This window comes from Lissotriton vulgaris, chromosome 2_1 (genome assembly GCF_964263255.1).
Source record: "Lissotriton vulgaris chromosome 2_1, aLisVul1.2, whole genome shotgun sequence".
Classification (NCBI taxonomy): domain Eukaryota; kingdom Metazoa; phylum Chordata; class Amphibia; order Caudata; family Salamandridae; genus Lissotriton; species Lissotriton vulgaris.
The window spans coordinates 148,628,274-148,647,299 of record NC_141687.1 but is presented as its reverse complement, the minus strand read 5'-3'; the positions used below and the strand labels follow the sequence as shown (position 1 = coordinate 148,647,299).

The 19,026-nt window shown below is 47.7% G+C and overlaps 1 protein-coding gene across 4 annotated transcripts in view; it reads left to right on the top strand.

Annotated features, from left to right (window-relative positions):
• Window positions 1–19,026, top strand: part of GTF2I (general transcription factor IIi) — a 1,434,650-nt gene that overhangs the window by 593,061 nt on the left and 822,563 nt on the right. For all 4 annotated transcript variants that reach the window (XM_086954596.1, XM_086954597.1, XM_086954594.1 and 1 more), the window contains one exon: window positions 4,028–4,099. In XM_086954596.1, the coding sequence (XP_086810722.1) occupies window positions 4,028–4,099 (72 nt within the window). The remainder of the gene's footprint in view (window positions 1–4,027; window positions 4,100–19,026) is intronic.

Genomic DNA, 19,026 nt, shown 5'->3' with positions numbered 1-19,026 from the left:
TTTCTTAGCTGCTTAAGCTAAATAAGCCACAACTGTGGCTTCGTTGTACATAACATTGAAAATGGTTCAGTTCTGGTTTTAATCTTACTGGCACTTAACGTGGTGGCAGAACTTGTAAGTGCCAGAGGAACTGAAGGCGCACATAAAACAGAAATAAATACATGTAACTAAAAACATGTTTTCAAGCGTTTCCCAACATATATTATGATTCAGAACTCCTCTGAAGTCTGTGATGAGGTTATTACAGACTACGAGGATAGGTATAGAAAATAGATACCTCCCCTTCGGGGACAAGAATGAACAAAAGATTAATAAATACATTGTTCTATATTGCCCATTTAGTTATTGGATCTGACATGTCCAAGTAGATTTCAAATAAATAAGTGGCAATAGTAACATATTTGTTTAGTATGAACAATGTTTCAGATTGCCAAGTTATTGAGCATATTTATGGCCACTAGATACGGCCATTGGCTACATATTTTTTTGCGGCTTGCATTCTTTTTTTCTGCTATTCAGGGGCGCTGTAATTGTATTAACTAGGGCTGTGAATCTGAATTCTATCTACAGCTGAGCCATGATCATAACTTTGCAAACCTGGCAGAATTTTAAACACAGTTTGTGGAAACATTTCTAGCAAAATCTAGTTCTCCCTCAACAAATCTCTTCAGTGCTAATCTTTTCTCAAGCAAAGCTTGTGCTTTCCAAGTTTTTCACCTACTTTTGACTTTTATTAAGCCAAAAATACAATCCTGAAGAATGTGTAGGAAATGTTCCCTGACTTCCTCAGTCCCTCGTAAATGTTGCAAAACAAATGGGCCGGCCCACACTTCTGCTTCATTAAATATCTGAAGGCTGGCTGGTCTATTCGACGAAAGAGCTCCAGAGAACGCAATGCTCCCCGAGGGGTGGAGTAAAATAAACGGATTGGTTACTGATGAAGAAGGTAATGGGTGCGCAGACGATGCGTTTTGTGCAGCAACAAAAGCTACTCTCCAGACCAACGCGCTGTCAACATGCATAACAAAAGGAGCAGCTACTTCTAGGACCACTGTGTAAGTACGTTTAGGCCTTCGTGGAGGAAAGCACAATTCAAATGCTACAACACCCATTTATTTTTTTTGCGGCTCGCTCGCTCCGTCCCCCTTTCCTCTTTTTGGCGGGATTTGAAGCTAGGGTAACGCCTCCCTGGGACACATGGAGTGGAAACGTGCCAGTGGGTCTGTTATTTGGTTTAAATACATAGCCCCTGGATCGCCTTCATTTGCATCAAAAAGTAACAAGTGTGCAACGGGGGAGGGGTTAAGGTAAACCCCCACCGCTATCTAGAGGGAGGGGAGTGAGGTTAGAAGAAGGGGAATGCCACTGCAGAAAGGTCTAACTGAAAATAAAGCATCAGACAGCTAGCGGCATTACATCTGGACAGCCATTCCCACTTGTTTCTTTTTGGCTACTTTCTGAATGGGGAAATATATATATATTTGACCCAGGTACTAAAAAAAATATATAGAGTTCTCTCTCTCCATCCCCACACGTTTTTCATTGACGGTTGCCTGCTTCTCTTAAAGACGTGGGGGAGGGCAGACTGAAGTTGTTAAGCAACGAAAACAAGCACTGGCGTTGCCAATAGGTTTCGCATTTGAAAAGTTGGAGCTATTGATTTTGTAAATGACATTTTATATTTATATATTGTTATTGACAATGCCAATAATGATATATAAATATAAAATGTCATTTACAAAACCAATAGCTCCAACTTTCCTACTGCGAGACCTATTGGCAACGCCAGTGCTTGTTGATCTTGCATCCGGTCATTGTAAGTAGTGTTGTGCCATATTCTAATGGTGTGAGGGTGCAAGTATGAGACACCACACATACTTCCATATACTGTGGACCTCCTCTCGCGATGTCCAGGTCCTATCCTACACCCCAAACGCTTCATCTTTGAGCTTGGCAGCTGGACTCCTGAACATTCAGACATAGACATTTGAATCTTTCACAAAAGCCTATGATCCTTGCAGGGGTTCTCATGCTTTTGAATAGATTTTGGTTTTCATGTGGTGCATGCAGAAGAAACTAAAACTGAGTACGCAGAAGCATTTCATCTATATCGGCTTTTTCTGGCAAATCTGGTTTGCAGTTGTCCTTCATGGAAGTCCTTTTTGGAGTAATAACACTTTACAGAAATATCCTTTCCAAGCTTTTTATTTCTTTTTTGTTTTTTTAGAGGGTATTAATGGAGCTTTTCATCTGTACCGGACAAAAATAATTTGTTGCTCAAGGGATATAGGCTCTAAAATGTATATGTTACCTGTTGGGAGGCCAATTCAGATGGAGACTTCTTCCTGCAAATTCCCCTCACGGTGAATATCCTATACATTCCAGACTGAATCCCGAAACGTATTCCTCCAAAAGAAGTTCAGGTGATGACATGCAGCTTCAGCTGCAGCTTTGCCCACCCAGGTTGTGACCAGACCTGGACTAAGGTGCTGGCTTAGTTTCCTACTTTATTGGTGCTGGTCCTCAGTTTTTGACTGTAACTAGGTAAAATGTAATCTCTAAAGGTTTGACAATTTGAACCCAGTCGAAGATGCCATAAAAAGATATCTATCGGATCTTATAGCCTGCGAATCCTGCGAAGGCCATCGGAGAACGCCAGGCTATATTTGGTCAAGGTCTCCAGGGAGACCCCAAAGCAATCCCTGTATTCATGCTAATCTTCTGAAAGGTAGACTCTCCCAAGAGAGCTTCCCTTAAAAGTAGAAAAAGTTCCTTGGAAGAAGAGGTTTTCATCATCCTTGAGGAAGGTGTCTGACTCTCCGTGTCAGTCTCCGCATCATTAACAGCCTCTTCCTATATTGGAGAAAAAGATCTAGCCAGAGTTTTCGACTTGTATGCCAGTCCTGCACAAGTCAAGGCCTTTAGCCTGGCCATGCTACACATATTAAGGACAGCACCAATACCCTCTGGAATGTTCAAGAGTGGGTCACTTTCTGTGGTTTTGCTAATTCCAATGGCTTAGATGCCAGCGGACTTTGCACCTCCACAGACTCTGTTCTCTGCATCGCTTCCGAATAATCATATGCCTTCAAAGGTTTCAAACTCTGTGCCTTCTGAGGCATTGCCAGCACCAGTGCTGCCTCCTGATATGACCTCTGTTTCAAAACCATTTTTTTTTACCTCAGTGAAACTTATTCAAATCTTATAGCCATCTCAAGCAGTGAGATACTATACATACATCTATACAAACATACATATATGCATGCATAGAGGTGCATGCCTGCGCTGTGAGTGACGTTTTTTTTCAAATCACTTGAGCACATCTGCTTATAAAGAAGTGCAAAAGGAAACAATAAGAAATCCATGACCTATATTAGTGCAGTTGAAAGATCTGTGCTCTTGTTAATCCAAAACGTGGGTGATCAATGTAAGACTTAAACAGCTGGCATTCAGGCACATTCTTGGTGCTCATTGGAAGGGATACTTAATTGTTGCATTTTAAGAACCTTGAAAGAATGTGTTACTCTTTGCTGGAACATATAAAAATATCTTTGTTTTGAACTGGTTAAAGGCTTCTTAAATAAGTATTTTAAATTTTTCAAAAACATTTTTTGCTGTTTATTCTTTATTACAATGTATTGAGTAAAACGAAACTCCGAAGGCTATACAACATAAGTTCTGACTGGTTACCCAGAATGATTGCAAAGTCATAATTCTGGCAAGGAACTCTTTATAGATGACAATTACAATTAACTTTTCTTTTCTTCCTCAGGCAACTAATATAGTATGGAATACTTTGCTCTTTGTGGTGATGCGAAAGAAATTTGTTTAACTAGGTATACATGCTACCACTCTAATGGGAAAAAAAGGTTTAGGATTATTTTTAAGAGGCAAACAATTTCCCAGTTTTGTGTAAAGAAATACTTCACATAGTTATCTTTAATGGTCTTAGTGTTTGCCATTAGGAAAACTTTTTATTTTTGCTGGTGTAATATTTATAATGTTTTCTGGTTCTGTTTGGCTTTAGTCAAAGAAGAATGGTATGCCAGAATAACTAAATTAAGAAAAATGGTAGATGAGCTTTTCTGCAAAAAGTTCGGTAAGTACACTTATTTAGATTTTATTTTATTAAATGGGTTTCCTCTTTCTTGGTATGTTTCAAACTGTTGCTTTTTAAGTGTTTTACAAACTGACCTTCTTCAAGATTTTTTTGTTTGTTATTTGAATGAAGTTCTAGTGTTACCATGCACTAGATTGTCGGGGCTAGTTCAGTTTAGTATCCTATATTTTGTTTTATTCTCATTGGATTAAACGTAGTACTTACCAGACTTATGGGGCCACCTTTCGAAATACTCAATTCGTGCGAATTACAATTCCTAACATGGAAAGTGGCATTTTTAGTGGCCATTACCTCGCTCAGGCGAGTGAGCGAGCTACAGGCACTAACAATTCAAGAACCTTTCATGCAAATAAATCAGAATAAGGTAGTGCTCCGTACTAACCCTAAGTTCATGCCAAAACTTATATCAACATTTCATCTCAATCAGTCAATAGATTTGCCAGTTTTCTTCCAAAACCCGCAGTCAGTGGCTGAAAGAGCTCTACACACACTAGATGTAAAAAGAGCTCTATTATATTACATTGACAGAACTAAAGCTTTCAGAAAGACAAAACAACTATTTGTTGCTTTTGAACCACAGCATAAGGGTAACCCTATTTCAAAATCAGGAATAGCCAGATGAATGATTAAGTGCATTCAAATATGCTATCAAAAGGCCAAGCGCACTCTAACAGTTCCCCCAAAAGCCCACTCAACGCACAAAATGGGGGTATCCATGGCTTTCTTAGGAAATATTCCACTAGAAGACCTATGTAGAGCAGCTACGTGGTCTACCATGCACACTTTCACTTAACAATACTGTGTAGACGTGCAAGCAAAGCAGCTAGCTGCTGTAGGCCATGCTGTCCTAAAAACTCTTTCAAACTGCTGCAGCTGGTACAGGTGGCCTCCACGAGAGGAGATACTGCTATACAGTCTATGCTAAGATATGAATTCAGCAGCCCACATGCCTTGAATAGAAATTGCTACTTACCAGTATGCATCTGTTCTTGGCATGTAGGGCTGCTGACATTCATATCGCCCACCCTCCTCCCCGGTGCCTGTCACAGCTGCAGTCTTTCTTTCTACATACATTTACATGGTCATCTCTTACTTTTATATACTCCATCTTTGCCACAATGGCGAAAACCAATCTGAAGCTGGAGAAGATGCCCAGGCACACTGTAGTCCAGGGGAGGAGTCACCTAGCTTGTGATACTTCGAAGACTCTTCCAGGACAACAAAGTGCAAACATCCGGACCCAACACACGGCGGCGATCTATGCTAAGATATGAATGTCAGCAGCCCTACATGCCAAGAACAGATGCATACTGGCAAGGAGCATTATCCTTTCATAAATTCTGCTGCCCTACCCCCTTCGCTGTGTTCCGACAAACCAATAACGTGTATATTATTGCTTCTATTCCTGCCCTCTGCATCCTCCACCCGATCCCTAAGCGTTGTCATCTGCTGTTGTAGCTCTTTGATAGAAGATGAGTGGTCTGCGACCTTGGGGGTGCGGTCAGTGATATTGTCCATGTTCTTTAACTGTGTCAGCTAGCTTGCCATGGTCCGCCCTGAGGAGCGTCAGCCCTGTGGTAAGAGTCCCCATCTGCAGCTCGAGTCCGCCAGGATGTCCCGGATCTCTTTAAGTATGAGGTCTATTTTATCAGGTGTTCAGTCGGTGTGACCCATGGAAGCCGTTCCCGGCGAGGGGGCTAGCTAGTGAGTTCAGTCTCTGAGGGTGGGTGGTCAGTCCCTTGTTGGCCCTCTAGCGTCTTTGTCCGATTCCTGCTCATGTTGATGCTCTTAGGCCAAGGTCAACCCCAGCTCGTTTCCGTGGGTTATTCGGAGGAGTGTTTGCGACGCTTTGGACAGTGGTATGCTCACAACTCCATTTCCCAAATAGTGGAGGCCAGGGGTGGCCCCGTCGTGGAGACCCAGCGATCCCCGGAGAAGGCAATCCTCAAAGGGATGAAACTGCGCCAGATATCCCCTTCAGGAAGCCTGCAAGGTCGTCTCACCCGCACAACCTCCAATCAGTTCGACCGCCACAGGGGTGAGTGAGTTGGTCCCACTGTGCGCCCAGCCAGGTGGGGCCAGATGTTCTAATACGGAGGACTATTGGTGCACCACATTAGTCCATGGTCAACCAGTGTGCATGTCACTATAAGGCACTGCAATTGTGGACCACAGTCTCTCATGGACTTCTTTACTTTTCCCTTTGTCCTGCCCGCCATTTTGCTGCTGCTCTCGGCCGTATTTTTCTGGTCCCCGACCAGTCATCTTGTCCATTCCCTCGTCTTTTACCCTTTTCCCTCTTTTCCTCCTTGAGGATCCTCAAATGTTTCTTTCCCTCTCTGTTTTGCCTTTTCTCCATACCCTCGAATCCCTCCCACCCTCCCTTGGTGTTGACTACGTCCCCCCTCCGACCCCACTTAATGGAACTCTGCCTGAGGAAATCTACTATGTATGTATATATATATATGTATATAGGGATAACTCATCACTAGGATAGGCAGTAGACCTTTGTACCATCTACCATTCCTATGTGACTCTTAGAGTATATCCAGTCATATCCCTTCCTTATGTATATAGAGATAACTCTAATCACTAGTATATACAGTAGACCTTTGTACTATCTACCATTCCTATGTGACTCTTGGAGTATATCTATTTGTATCTCCTCCTTGTGTGACTTTACATCTTTTACATTTGCAATTTTTTTCTGTTTGTATCCTTTATGTAATGCATGTAATCCTAAGTCCTTATGTTTTTCAACTGGTTCTTATGTAAAGCGCTCTGACACCTTCGGGTAAAGTTTGCGCTATATAAAATCGCATAAAAAAAATAGGAGAACTACACTTGGTTCCCTCCGGTAGATGCAACCAGTCCGCACCGGAAAGGCAGGTCCAGCAGGTGAGGGAGCACAAATAGGAATAGCAGCTGGTGTAAAGTCGCTCTATACCGTAGAGGGAGGGGGGAAAGAGAGAACCAGCCCAGTCTGGACCCTCCACAGTAATGCACCAACACTCCTTCAGGGCCTGCGGCAGATGCCTGTAGCAACCTAGCTTATCCTTCCTCCGTGGAATAAGGGCCCACGCAAACGTCAGTCCCTCCAGCATTCTCGGGGCCAGTGCGGGAGCGCACCCTGCCTCTATTCACCACATTGTTCCATGAAGGGGCTTACCGCCTCGCCGCCACCCTACCACCGCTATGCCACAACTTCTCCCAAGCTCTGACTTCAGAGCAGCTCCGCCTCCAAGCCGCCGCCCCACTCCAGGGGCCCCGCGGCACGGCGGCACCCCAGCGACGACGAGGAGAGTTGGCGTGACCGCAGCGGTCAGAGGCCAAGGGCGCCGGTGAGTCCGTTGTGTGCTGAGGTAGGGGGCCGCATTGTTATTTGTTCGCGGGGACGAGCCCGCGGCGCCCGCCGTCATCTACATCAGACGCAGGCTTGGTTGCAACACAGGCCCCGTTCGCCGTCCGCACTCGGCAGCAGGTAGGCTCCAGCCAGGATCCCCCAGCGGTGCAGCCTCAAGGGCCAATCGCGGCTCCCCCGCACCATCCCACAGTCAGCGTCTGTAATTCGCTGCACAGTGCGCTACCTCAGGGCAACGATTCCTGCATGTCTGCGTCTGGCCGCATTTCACCTCACGTCAGGGTCCTCCACGCGGTGTTGCCGCTCCCTGATAGCGGTCGGTGGGCAGACAGGACCGCGCCAGCCAGCGTTAGGGTGTCCTCGCTTTACTCGACCAGTGTCCACTTTCAGGCCAGGGCAGCAACAGCCGTTCTATCCGCGCTATGGATCGCGCCTCGTAGTGGGCCTCAGACTCCGCCCGTGTCAGTGTGGCCTCGGGCTGTATCTCCAGCATTTCACCGCATTCCAGATTGATGGGGGAATTTTCCTGTACAGGGGGGCTCCAGCGACCCGGGACACACGTTCCGGTCCAGCATTAATCAATGCGACGGCACAGAATAAAGTATTCCCCCCAGGAGGTCTGGAGCTCTATTGGAGCACGACACCCATCCTAGGCAGCTAGCCACGCCCCCTCAAAGGGAATCTTCCTTAGAGATGTCCCCGTACCGCCCGGTCCTGAAATAGTCAATGCTTCTCTGATTCAGTGCGGTTCCATTCGACCAGATGCCGCAGCTGCGTGGCTTTGTAATAGTGTGATGTAAGGGATCCCGAGTCCACCTTCGTTAGGCTGGTGCATGCTGACGAGTTTCTTCATTCACGGTTTATGGCCCTGCTAAATGATGAGGGAGAGCTCCATCTGTACTCGATTTAACCAGCCTGTGGGAGGCCATAGGGGAAGCATCTGGAAGAGGTATAACATTTTAAGTAGGACCCTCATCTTGATGGCCGCTATGCTCCCTAGCCAGGAAATGGTGTAATGCTACCCCCGCTGCAGACTGCAGGTCAAAGCGGATTTGAGTGTGTAGTTTGGTATAGTTAACTGACCCTATGGTTTGCAGAGTTGGGTGCCAAGTGGATTCCCAGATATGGGAGTGTCTCCGGACCATTGTATGGGATGCTGACTTTGGATTAAACAAAAAAGAGGGGGGGACCAAGGAGCTAATAAAGTTCCAGTGTCCATGCTCCTAATACAAATCTGATAAAAAATAGGACAAAGTTCCTATACAAGGATGCAAAAGTCACCGATGTATCAGGGTGCAAATAGTCACCCATGCATTAAAAACAGGGAAGGATAAGGGATAGGTAATCCTAGGTATAAAGTACCCTTAATATGAGAGGGAAAGGCATTCAACATCCTCTGCTGCCCTCACACACCCCAAAGGATGTCATGCTTCATCATTGGGCATTTTGCTCCTCGTAGGACCAGCGCTGCAATTCCCTACGGGTCCCCCGAAGGGTCACTTTATCAGACCTTTTTGAGGAAATGCCGGATGTTGCATGAGGGTATGTGGGGAAGGGTAAAGGAGGGTAATTCATGTACGTGCAAACGTGATAGTGTCATAAAATTCCAAAGGTATGAAAGCAGCGTTAAGTTTTACTTGATAAACCCTTGGCAGTTAAGAATACTGCCTAAAATGACTGACCCCAACAGGCCCACTATGCCTGGGTGTCTATAGTCGCGGTCGACATGTTTCGCGCCTCTGTCGCCCGTAGGTCATTGGCGCTTTTCCAGGACCAAACAAAAAACAGTGAAGTGCACGTGAACATAATACAAAAAAGTTAAAATGAGAACCCTCTTATCTCAGCCAGGGCGGGTAAAGAGGCCTGTATACCCTCTATGTAAAAGTGGTTAAAGTTTAACAACTAAGAGTCAGGAGCCTGCTAATGTTGGAATATGGAAGAATTACCAAAACTTGGAAATAGGTGTAACACCATCACCATGCTTACCAAGCACTAGTAAAAGCACTCCTCCAATGGTCAAGAGAATGGACGCCCGCGTATAGTCGGGCTGTGGAAACAATAGACACAGGCCAAACACATAAATAAAATTGTGTAGGCACCAAAGGCGTTGGGTGAAAATGATGGCAACCATTAAGTAACTAGAACGAAATAGTACTTGCAAAGATATACGGGTGCTGCCTCTAGCGCACCTACCCCTGTCCAAACGCTCGCAGTAAGTGAAATAAGAACGGCGAAACACAGGATTTTAAGTAAACAAGTAGGGCAAAGGGAGAGGCGGAAACTCTTTCCGGTGATGTCAGAGTAGGAAGTAACTCAATGCGTGTGTGCAGCGTGGCGGCGAAGAGGCGCATGTGCATCAATCGCATACTCTTCCCTCGCTCATGCGCACTCGCTTGAAAGAAAAGGAAGGTGTCAGTACCGGTATGCTGACTTTGGAGGCAGGCCTGTGTCCTCGGTGATAACGAGAGGTTGGGGGCAGTGGATTTTGCAATATTGACCTTGAACGCGGAACCTTTGCGAAGGAGTCCAGAAATGAGGGCATTGTTCACGTAAAGACAGATGGTGTGTAAGTCGCCCCCAAATCGAATGCCTGTGATGTTTTTGTGTTCCCGGACTCTGAGCTAGCAGTTCCATGTACAATGCAAAGAGCAGTATTGATAGGGGGCACCTCTGCTTATTAGGAATGTAGCTGAGGTGTGCCCGTTCGGGCTGGACTGTTCTCACGAGGCACAGGGTCAAGACTGATTTGCATATAGCCAGGTCTAAACTGGGGTGGCATGGTGAGCAAAAGAATGATCGATTTAACCCAGATCTCTTGACTGAAGGTGAATGTTTTGGTTTGTTCTGCATTCCATCCATCAATTGTCTTGTGCTTTCTCGCCCGTAGCGCTCCAGGTATGCCCAGACGTGGGTGCTGGGCTCATTGTGCCACTGGAATAAAGCGATCCTAGCTGAAGAGGGGTGAAACCCTGAAACCGGTCTCAGGATGCTTGTTTCCGGTCCGGGGAGGACCTGGCTTGGCAGTTCGGGCTGGGCTGTTCCCATGAGGCACAGGGTCAAGAATGATTTGCATATGGGCAGGTCTAAACTGGGGTGGGGTGGGGGGTAGAGGGGGGCATGGTGAGCAAATGAATGATGGATTTAACCCAGATCTCTTGACTAGGGGTGAATGTTTTGATTTGTTCTGCATTCTGTCCCTCAATTGTGTCTCTTTTGTGTTAACCCTTACTGACGCCTTAAGGGAGTGATAGCAGTTTAAAATGTGCGCCCTCATTTTCTCACCCAGGCCAACGCGGATAATTGCCTGTTCCAGGTATGGCCAGTGGAGTCAGTTGAAGGCCTTTTCGGCATTGATAGTTAGAAGCACGTAGTCCCCCGGGATTCGCGAAGCCTTCTCTATGAGATATAAGGCCCTCTTAGTGTTGTCACTATTCTGTCTTTGGGGGATGACTCCCACCTGGTCGGGATCTATCAGACCCGCCATGTAAGGAGCTAATATACTTGGTAAGATCCCATTGTATAGTTTCAAATCTATGTTCAGGAGGGAAATGGGCCGATATGCATTGCAGCTGCTTTTGTTTTTTCCTGGCTTGGGAATGACCACGATTGCGACCTCAAGCACGGATTTGGGGATTGCTCCCAGGGACGCAAATGTATTGGAGAGCCCGGTCAGTAAGGGAGCTAGGGTGGAGCAAAATTGTTTATAAAAGGCCGCGGTACAGCTCTCCGGGCCAGGGAATTTAGCATTATTAAGTCGTGAAATGGCAGTTATAACTTCTTCCACTTGTATGTCCCTTTCTAGGTGTTCCACCTGCTCTGGGCCAGGGAATTTAGCATTATTAAGTTGTGAAATGGCAGTTCTAACTTCTTCCACTTGTATGTCCCTTTCTAGGTGTTCCGCCTGCTCTGGGGTCGGTGCAGTTAGATGTGCCTGCTTCAGGTAAGCGTCAATGTCGTCATCTGACAAGCACTGGCCAGTATAAAGCTGGGCGTAAAAGTTTCAAAACGTCTCAGCAATAGCCGCGTCTTCCGTGACCACCCTCACCGTTTGATCCCAGATCTCTTGGACTCCCTGAAGCTGTCTAGCTTCCCGCAGTTTAAGCTAACAGATGCCTGCATCTGTTCCTCCCAGCGTAAAACAAGTGGCACAAACGTAGCCCTGGATATTCGCCCTATCACGGTCAATGGCCGCTAACTGTGCCAGGGTTGCCGTCAAATGTGCCAGGTTCGAGGAGCTCCTGTGCGTTGGTGCATTTGTTCCAATTCCCTCACTTTCTTTGTAAGGTCGTCTCGCTTTCGCCTGCGGTCAGCGTTGTCTGCCGTCGAGATGGTGATCAGTTTGCCCCTGATCACGGCCTTAAGTGCTCCACATCTGCTGGACAGGGGAGAATAGGAGTTGTCATTGTGTGACAAGTAGTAGCCAGTCGCACGCTGTATTAGGTCAACTACGTGTCCGCGCTGTAAAAGGGTATCCTGAAGGCGCCACTGTTGCGCAGGCTGAGTAGATGGTAGGGTCAGGGTGGCTACTTTTGGTACAGCGTCTGACAACGATGCCACTAGAATTTCTACAGCTGACGTGACATCCCGGAGCGCCGCAGACCCTATCAGGTAGTAGTCGCACATATGTTTTTTGGGCATTAGAGTAGTAGGAGTATTCTCTGAGGTGGGTTGGCGACACCTCCAGAGATCCACCAGACCCAATTCTTCCAACCGGGGCAACCCTGCAGGGGAGAGTGCGCCAACCGGGCCAAAGCGTTGGGCTGACCTGCCTAGAGTGTTATCAAATACCAAGTTAAGGTCTCCCCCTAAGCGAATCTTGCTTTCATTAGCCTTAGGCAAAGCCTCATGGAGAGACCCAATGACCAACGTGTGTATCCCAACCGCAAACTGGTAGGAAAGCAGCCTTCCCCTAATTTCCACCTCCTTGTGTACCATCTTCCCCTTAAATGCCTGTGAAACTAAGATTGCAACCCCTGCCGTCTTAGAGCGCCTAGAAGAGAAAAATTGTGTGGGAAACATGCAAGACCTAAGTCTATGACAGTCTTTTGAGAGCAGATGCGTCTCCTGTAGGAGACAGTTGTACGCACTGGTACTCTCCAAATAAGAGAGGATCGCCCTGCGTTTGACTGGGTTATTGAGCCCTCTCACGCTAAGAGTGGGAATCTTGAGATTAGCGAGAGGCATCTAGAGGTCTGGGAACATAGTATTCCCTGGGAAATCCAGGACTGAGCCTGGGTGCGCTGACCAGTGTGTAAGTGCATAGTGGGCCTAATAGATTAACAGCAAGCCTATGGAGTTCAAAGAGCGGTGGTTGGGGGACACCATGAACAAAAACCCCATATAAACTGACATAACAAACTCAAAGAAAGGGATTGAAAGTTCAGAGTTCAGTCCGTCATCCAGGGATGATCGGTACAAGATGTAAGAGGAAGAGAGGAGAGGCGATCCATGTCGTCATCTGACCAGCGCTGGCCCGTATAAAGCTGGGCGTAAAAGTTTCAAAACGTCTCAGCAATAGCTGCATCTTCCGTGACCACCCTCACCCTTTGATCCCAGATCTCTTGGACCCCCTGCAGCCATCTAGCTCACGGATTTTGCGTCTTTGCCAGCGCGTCCATGAGGGCCTCTAGTACCGCTTGCTGCCCCTTCGTGATCTCTGCCGGGTCAGGTCATTTGGTGCTACGTCGGCATCCCTAATTTTGTCATGGCGGTTTGTGTCTCCAGCGGGGGTGGGACCACGGCCCCCGTCGTCATCCTCAGGAATGTCTACTCCCAGCAACTGGCTTCCTTCAGTGAGGGAGCAGAGTTGATAGTTTGCCATCTAAACGGACGATGAGTTGGAACGGATGGCCCCAGGAATATTAGATGTCACGCTGAAGTAAATGTGTGGTAATAGGTCGAAAGACCTTGTGTTTCTGCAGGGTGAGTGCTGCAAGGTACCGATGTAGGATTGGGGTCTGACTTCGGAAGTTAATTGCGTGCATGGATCTGGCTTTGCGAAGGATATCTTCTTTTGTGTGGAAGTCCTGGACACAAACTAATATGTCCGCCAGTGGAGCTGCAGCAGAATGAGGGGGACCCACCCTGTGTGATGTCTGTGTTGAATGTGTTACCCAAGACGTGATGAAAGAGTTCTCTCGCGTAGTTGAAGATGTCACCAGCCTCTTTTTCAAGGTGTGTATGCAGGTCCACCTGTTGATCATGGATACGGATGACCTACTGTTGTAGGGTAGTCAATTCTGTGTCTCTATTATCGCCCTTATCTTCCAGAGGAGCGACCCGCTTCCCATTGTAACACACGTCTTTACGTATAACTTTGATTTCAGATGTAAGGTCTTGCTTGACAGTTTGACAGTTTGCAGATCTTGGAAGTGTCATGAATAGGGATTCAAGGAAGGCCTGCTTCACTGGTTCCTCCTTGGCGCGTCTGCCTGCGAAGTGGTTGGTTCGCCCGGTAGTGAAGGATCCATCACATCACCACCCTGGGGACGTGCAAATAGTTCCTTTAATGTCTTATCCTTCTTTCCCCAGGTGGAGGTCATAGTCCGACCTGGTGGCGCGGAGTGGAGGGCAAAAGGGTCAGGACTGATTGGGACCCAGAGATTTGAAGCCTCGACGGGGGTAGGGGCGCAGAAAACCTCAGTTTGTGACCTCCCAGAGAATCCAACCGTGAGCAGTCAGGTGCCACTATGTGCAGGTCATCATCATGGGTACCAACCACCCTAGGAGGCCTAAAATCCCGGTCTGACCCATGGCGATCTGTGTGTGCTGCAGGACTGGGTGTAATGGGCGTCTTTCCCGCCTGACTCGAGAGCAACCACCTGTGTTCCCTTCCTTGACCATGCTGTTGATGGCTCCGCTGTCGGTCAGTGTCCCAGTCCGGCCCTCTCCACTACGCCTTGTAGGACAGGGTTGGCTGGGTGCTGGTCCCGTCTGGTTCAAGGAATGTGTGGGCCCCTGGGGTAGCCGGTGGTGGCTCCACTGCCAGGCAGTTGCAGTCATCCCTCCACGCTGCCTACCCGCGTAGCTTAGGTGTGTCACCCTACTGGGTGCTATGATGCAGCTCCTCACCTTCTATACGGGGGAACACTTTTCTGCTGTGGTCCTAGGCCACCTCAGCACAGTACGAATCGTGCCGGCTAGTCAGGGCCCAATTTCCATCCTCCCAATAGTCAGCTTAGATCCCGGTGAAGAGCTATCTGTAGCAGGCTGATGGTGGTGGATGTGCTCAGGGTTGTTAGGCCAGAACCGGAGGTGGAGCGGGGGCTGTGCGACACACTGGCAAGCCGCAATCGGGCCTAGCTGGACCTCCTCTGTAGGGCGCTGGGCCCCGCACTTAGCAACCACCTCTAATGGCGGCTGTGCTGGAAGCCTCCCAGGGCCATCCGCTCTTTGCTTACAGCCGGTCCTCTCCCGGGGGTGTCAGGCGGCGCCTGGACATGGTCCAAGCCCAATGCGCTCTCCAGAGAATCCCACCTGGGTGTAGAGTCACCGGGTGTTTGATGGCTTCTGTCGGCGCGTGCCCGTGTGCTAGGAAGCGCTCAGGCCCCGTTCCAGGTTCCGCGTAGGTGTGTATGGGCCAGTAGACCACCCTCTCCTCTGCCTCAGGCCTTCCCCTCGTATGTCTCCTTAAGCACCCGGGCCAATGCAGATTCATAGTGTGGGGCCCTGCACACGTGGGTTCGCAGAAAGGCCAATGACCAGGCCCAGTCCGCTCCTCTAGCGTCCGGCAGCTACGCCCGGTGTGGTTGGGCCATGGTGAATGCGTTCTCGCCCCACGCTGCAGTGTCGCCAGCCAGAGGGTGCGATGGCTGGCGGGGCCTGCTCCCTTCACTGCTCACCATAGTGCTGGTCAGCTTCTGCTCCGCCGCTCAAGATGGCGGGCGGGACCCGAGGCCCGCGCCCCTAGTCGGGCCTTGCAGCTCGAGGGCCTCACCTCTTCGACTCAGGATTTCGTTGTAGGTGCTTGCTTCTGCCAGCGGGGAGCTCAGCTCGTCCTGGCCGCTCCACAGACTGTCCCAGAGGCTGTCGCGATCTCCGGGGCTGCAGCCAGAGGGTCAGCGGCCCCAGACTAGTCAGTTTACGGAGCCAAGGATCCCGTCCGCGCACCCTGGGGTTCTCCAGGTGTTGCGGTTGTGTTGGGATTCTGTTCCCGGTGCTCCTGAGGCTATAGGTGGCCGGTAGCCAGTGCTTTGTGCGGGGATCGGTGGGAGAGGCAACACACGTCCTATCTCTCCGCCATCTTGGCCAAACCCCCCCAAGGCCAGAACTTTAGAAGCTAGTTGGACCTCTTTTCTGATCATTCTCCACTTTCATGAACGAGCTGCTAGCAAGAGAATATTTTTGATTGCAGAGGCATAATAGTCATTCGCCTCTGTAACAATGTCCTTGCAACCATACATGTAGTGTGTGTGTGTTCGTTTTTTCTTGCAGTGGCTGCATATAAGTTTGTGGAAGTACTGATCACTCTGATTAGACCTTGTAGATTTTCTCCTATTTATCAAGGGAAAGCTGCATTGGTTTTTAAGGGATACCTTTACTTCATCCTTTTAGTGTATTTCCAGACTTCACAATGAAGTCAGATATTTATCAGTAAGTTGCTCACCTTGAACTGTGTAGTAACATTGCAGCATCTGCTGTGAAACTGGAAAATGATGGTACTAAAAGTAAAGACGCCATCGGCCCCTCTGACTTTTGTTCCTTTTTATGCAGATGCTGTGACACTTTATTTCTCGGTTTCTCATAACAATGATATCGGACTTCTAGCTGCAGAATCCTTACATTAGAATTTCCTAGGTGTCAGGCTGGATACAGAAATGCTTGCATGAATAATACCCCTTGATGGCCCCTTCTAGTGGCTCGATTTGGCACTGCATGACGTTGGTGTCCTTCGCATCGGTTAGGACGTTGTTTACCTATATGGGTGGCACCCAGGTGCACGGATGTAAGTTATTTTCTTTCGGCTCCAGTTAAGCGCTGATCTAGGTAGAGGTAAGCCTCTGTCGCTTTTTGACAGATTTTTAAAACTTTTTGTTGGCTTCAGGACTTTTTTCATTGTGTGCCGAGGGATGTCTTCGAGGAAGACCGGTTTTAAACTGTGTGGAGCCTGTCACTGTGCCATGTCTCTTACTGATCCCCACCTTGTCTGCCTTGGGTGTCTCGAGCGCAATCACGACTCAGTCATGCTTGGACTGTTGGGCCATGGCTTCGAAGGCCTCAAGGGAGCGGACTATGATGCTCCTTGCGACTCTGCAGTTTACACCATCCAGGGAGACTCCGAAGAGATCCTGGTCCTGATTGAAGAAGAAGAGGTTGCTGGACCGCTCATGTAGCCCCAAGTCCTCTTCCTCCCATTTGAGGTCCTTGGGACATGCTGGAAAGAGGCACAAGAAAAAGGTCTAAGCGGATTTCATCTTCGCCTAAACTGTTTGTCAACGAACGACGTAAGGAGCACCAACGTTTTCTTCATAAGCACTGAATAGTCCAACCCACATGCGGGGACCCCGGAGCATTAGCAAGATATATGCATATATAACATACATATATAACAATATATGCAATACTATGCAAATATCTACAATATACACACATTTATATACATGTGCAGCCTAAACTCAAATCCAGGCTCAAATATGCCAATATTGCATTGCATTTTTCCATTTGAAAACCTCAAATAAAACCTGTCCAAAAAACATAGTACTTTCAACTTGTTTGAAACAAAGCCTTTATTTTCAGAAAAAAAGGCAAGGTGATAGCAGGCAGATTGGCTTAGAAGGCTGCATGTAGCACACTCAGAAAAAACGGGTGCTCTGCCTTTAAGATCTCCAGGACCTTCTGACTCCCATCATACCCCACAGGTGGCAGTTAGGTCAGTTCTTTTTTCATGCTCCTTCTGTGAGGATCCTGGAGCATTGAACTTGTTAGTTGTGTTTTTGTCACTAATTGATCTTTTCAAGTGAGATTTTCATCCCTGTACCAATTCCAGTACCCTTGCATCCAGGGTACTGGAATTTCCAAGGCTCACCTTCAGGCCCGGGAGGATATGGAGCGGCTGGGGCGGTCACGGACTGCATGTTGGTCGAGGTGGATTTCCAGCCTTGCCCCCGCTGTAAAGATCCCTGTGACTTGGAGGTTGCTGCGGTCTGGGGACTTGAGGAGTAAGCGGATGTCGTGGGACACGCTGACTTTGGGGGTTTAACATCACAGCTCTATTCAACCTCCACCCCCGCAATGCCTGCCAGCAAGAATATTGCTTTCTGGGACCTGTAGGCGCCATGAACCGGGCGTCCAACGGGAGGCATATGCATATGGAATTCACCTGGGGGGCGGAGTGACTAATGCGCACTTAGGATGGGGTGGGGTATTTAAACCTGCAAATAGCGCCTGCATCCTAATAACACCCTTGGCGCTGAAGAAGGCAAACAGACGCCAAAATGCATTTACCATGATGTGCGTTACCCGAATAAAGCTGGCTCCAAATGTTTCCCCTGTTGTGGCCTCTTCTCTTTCCTGGAGGAGTTTTTAGACATATTCAGCGCAATTCCCAGTGTCGCACTAAAGAGGCCCCGCAGCATCAAGCCGGCCTTGGACTCACTGGCCTCTGCTTCAGCGGAATTTTTGCTGCATCCAGGGTACTGGAATTTCCAAGGCCCACCTTCAGGCCCGGGAGGATATGGAGCGGTGGGGCAGTCACGGACTGCACGTTGGGCGAGGTGGATTTCCATTTATAAACATTATATCCCGAGCAGTTGCAATCCGTGTATAGAAAAGCAATAGAATAAAGGAAAATATTCCAATTTCAGTGTCAATCTTCTTCTTTTAATGTTCTCATATAGGCATCTCTTCAGATCTTTAGCCAACACGTGTTTCGTTTAAAGCAGTCTATGCTATTAGACTTCATCAGGGCTGTCTGTCAGTTAGGAATAAGTCGCTATCTCTGGTTAAATTCTCACATCGACAATTCCAATGTCTTTTAAAATCTTAAAAGGTCTATCCAGTCAGATGAAGTGACAGTCAGTAAGTAATATTCTTAAACACAAACCCACGTCTGGGCTGGTCAAATTTCACATCCGTGTGTTGCAGGAAGTAAAATCCACAAGTGTAGTGCGAGCGCGGCGTCTCGATGTGAGAATTTAACCAGAGATAGCGACTAAAAAAACCATAGCTTTCAGACCGGTTATAGTTAGAAATTAGCATTTAAAAACCTTAGAAATTCACTGAAAAAAACATAGGTTTTAGGGGTCTCATAGTTAGCTGTACAATTCACTCATACAAACCCCTTGAAATTCCTCCGTTATAGTTAGTTGTACTAACTGTAACTCCCGCGCCCGCAATCCACTGGTGATGATGTCACATATTACATCATTCATGACATGGTCAGTGACATCACTGATGACATCTCAAATGACATCACGGATGACATCATCCACATGACAATCAGATACTCCTCATCATACACTACTATAATCTTTCATCACTCACTGTAAAATACAGAGTACCATATTTGAATCCATTGAAACACCCATACAAGTATCTAAAAACCCAC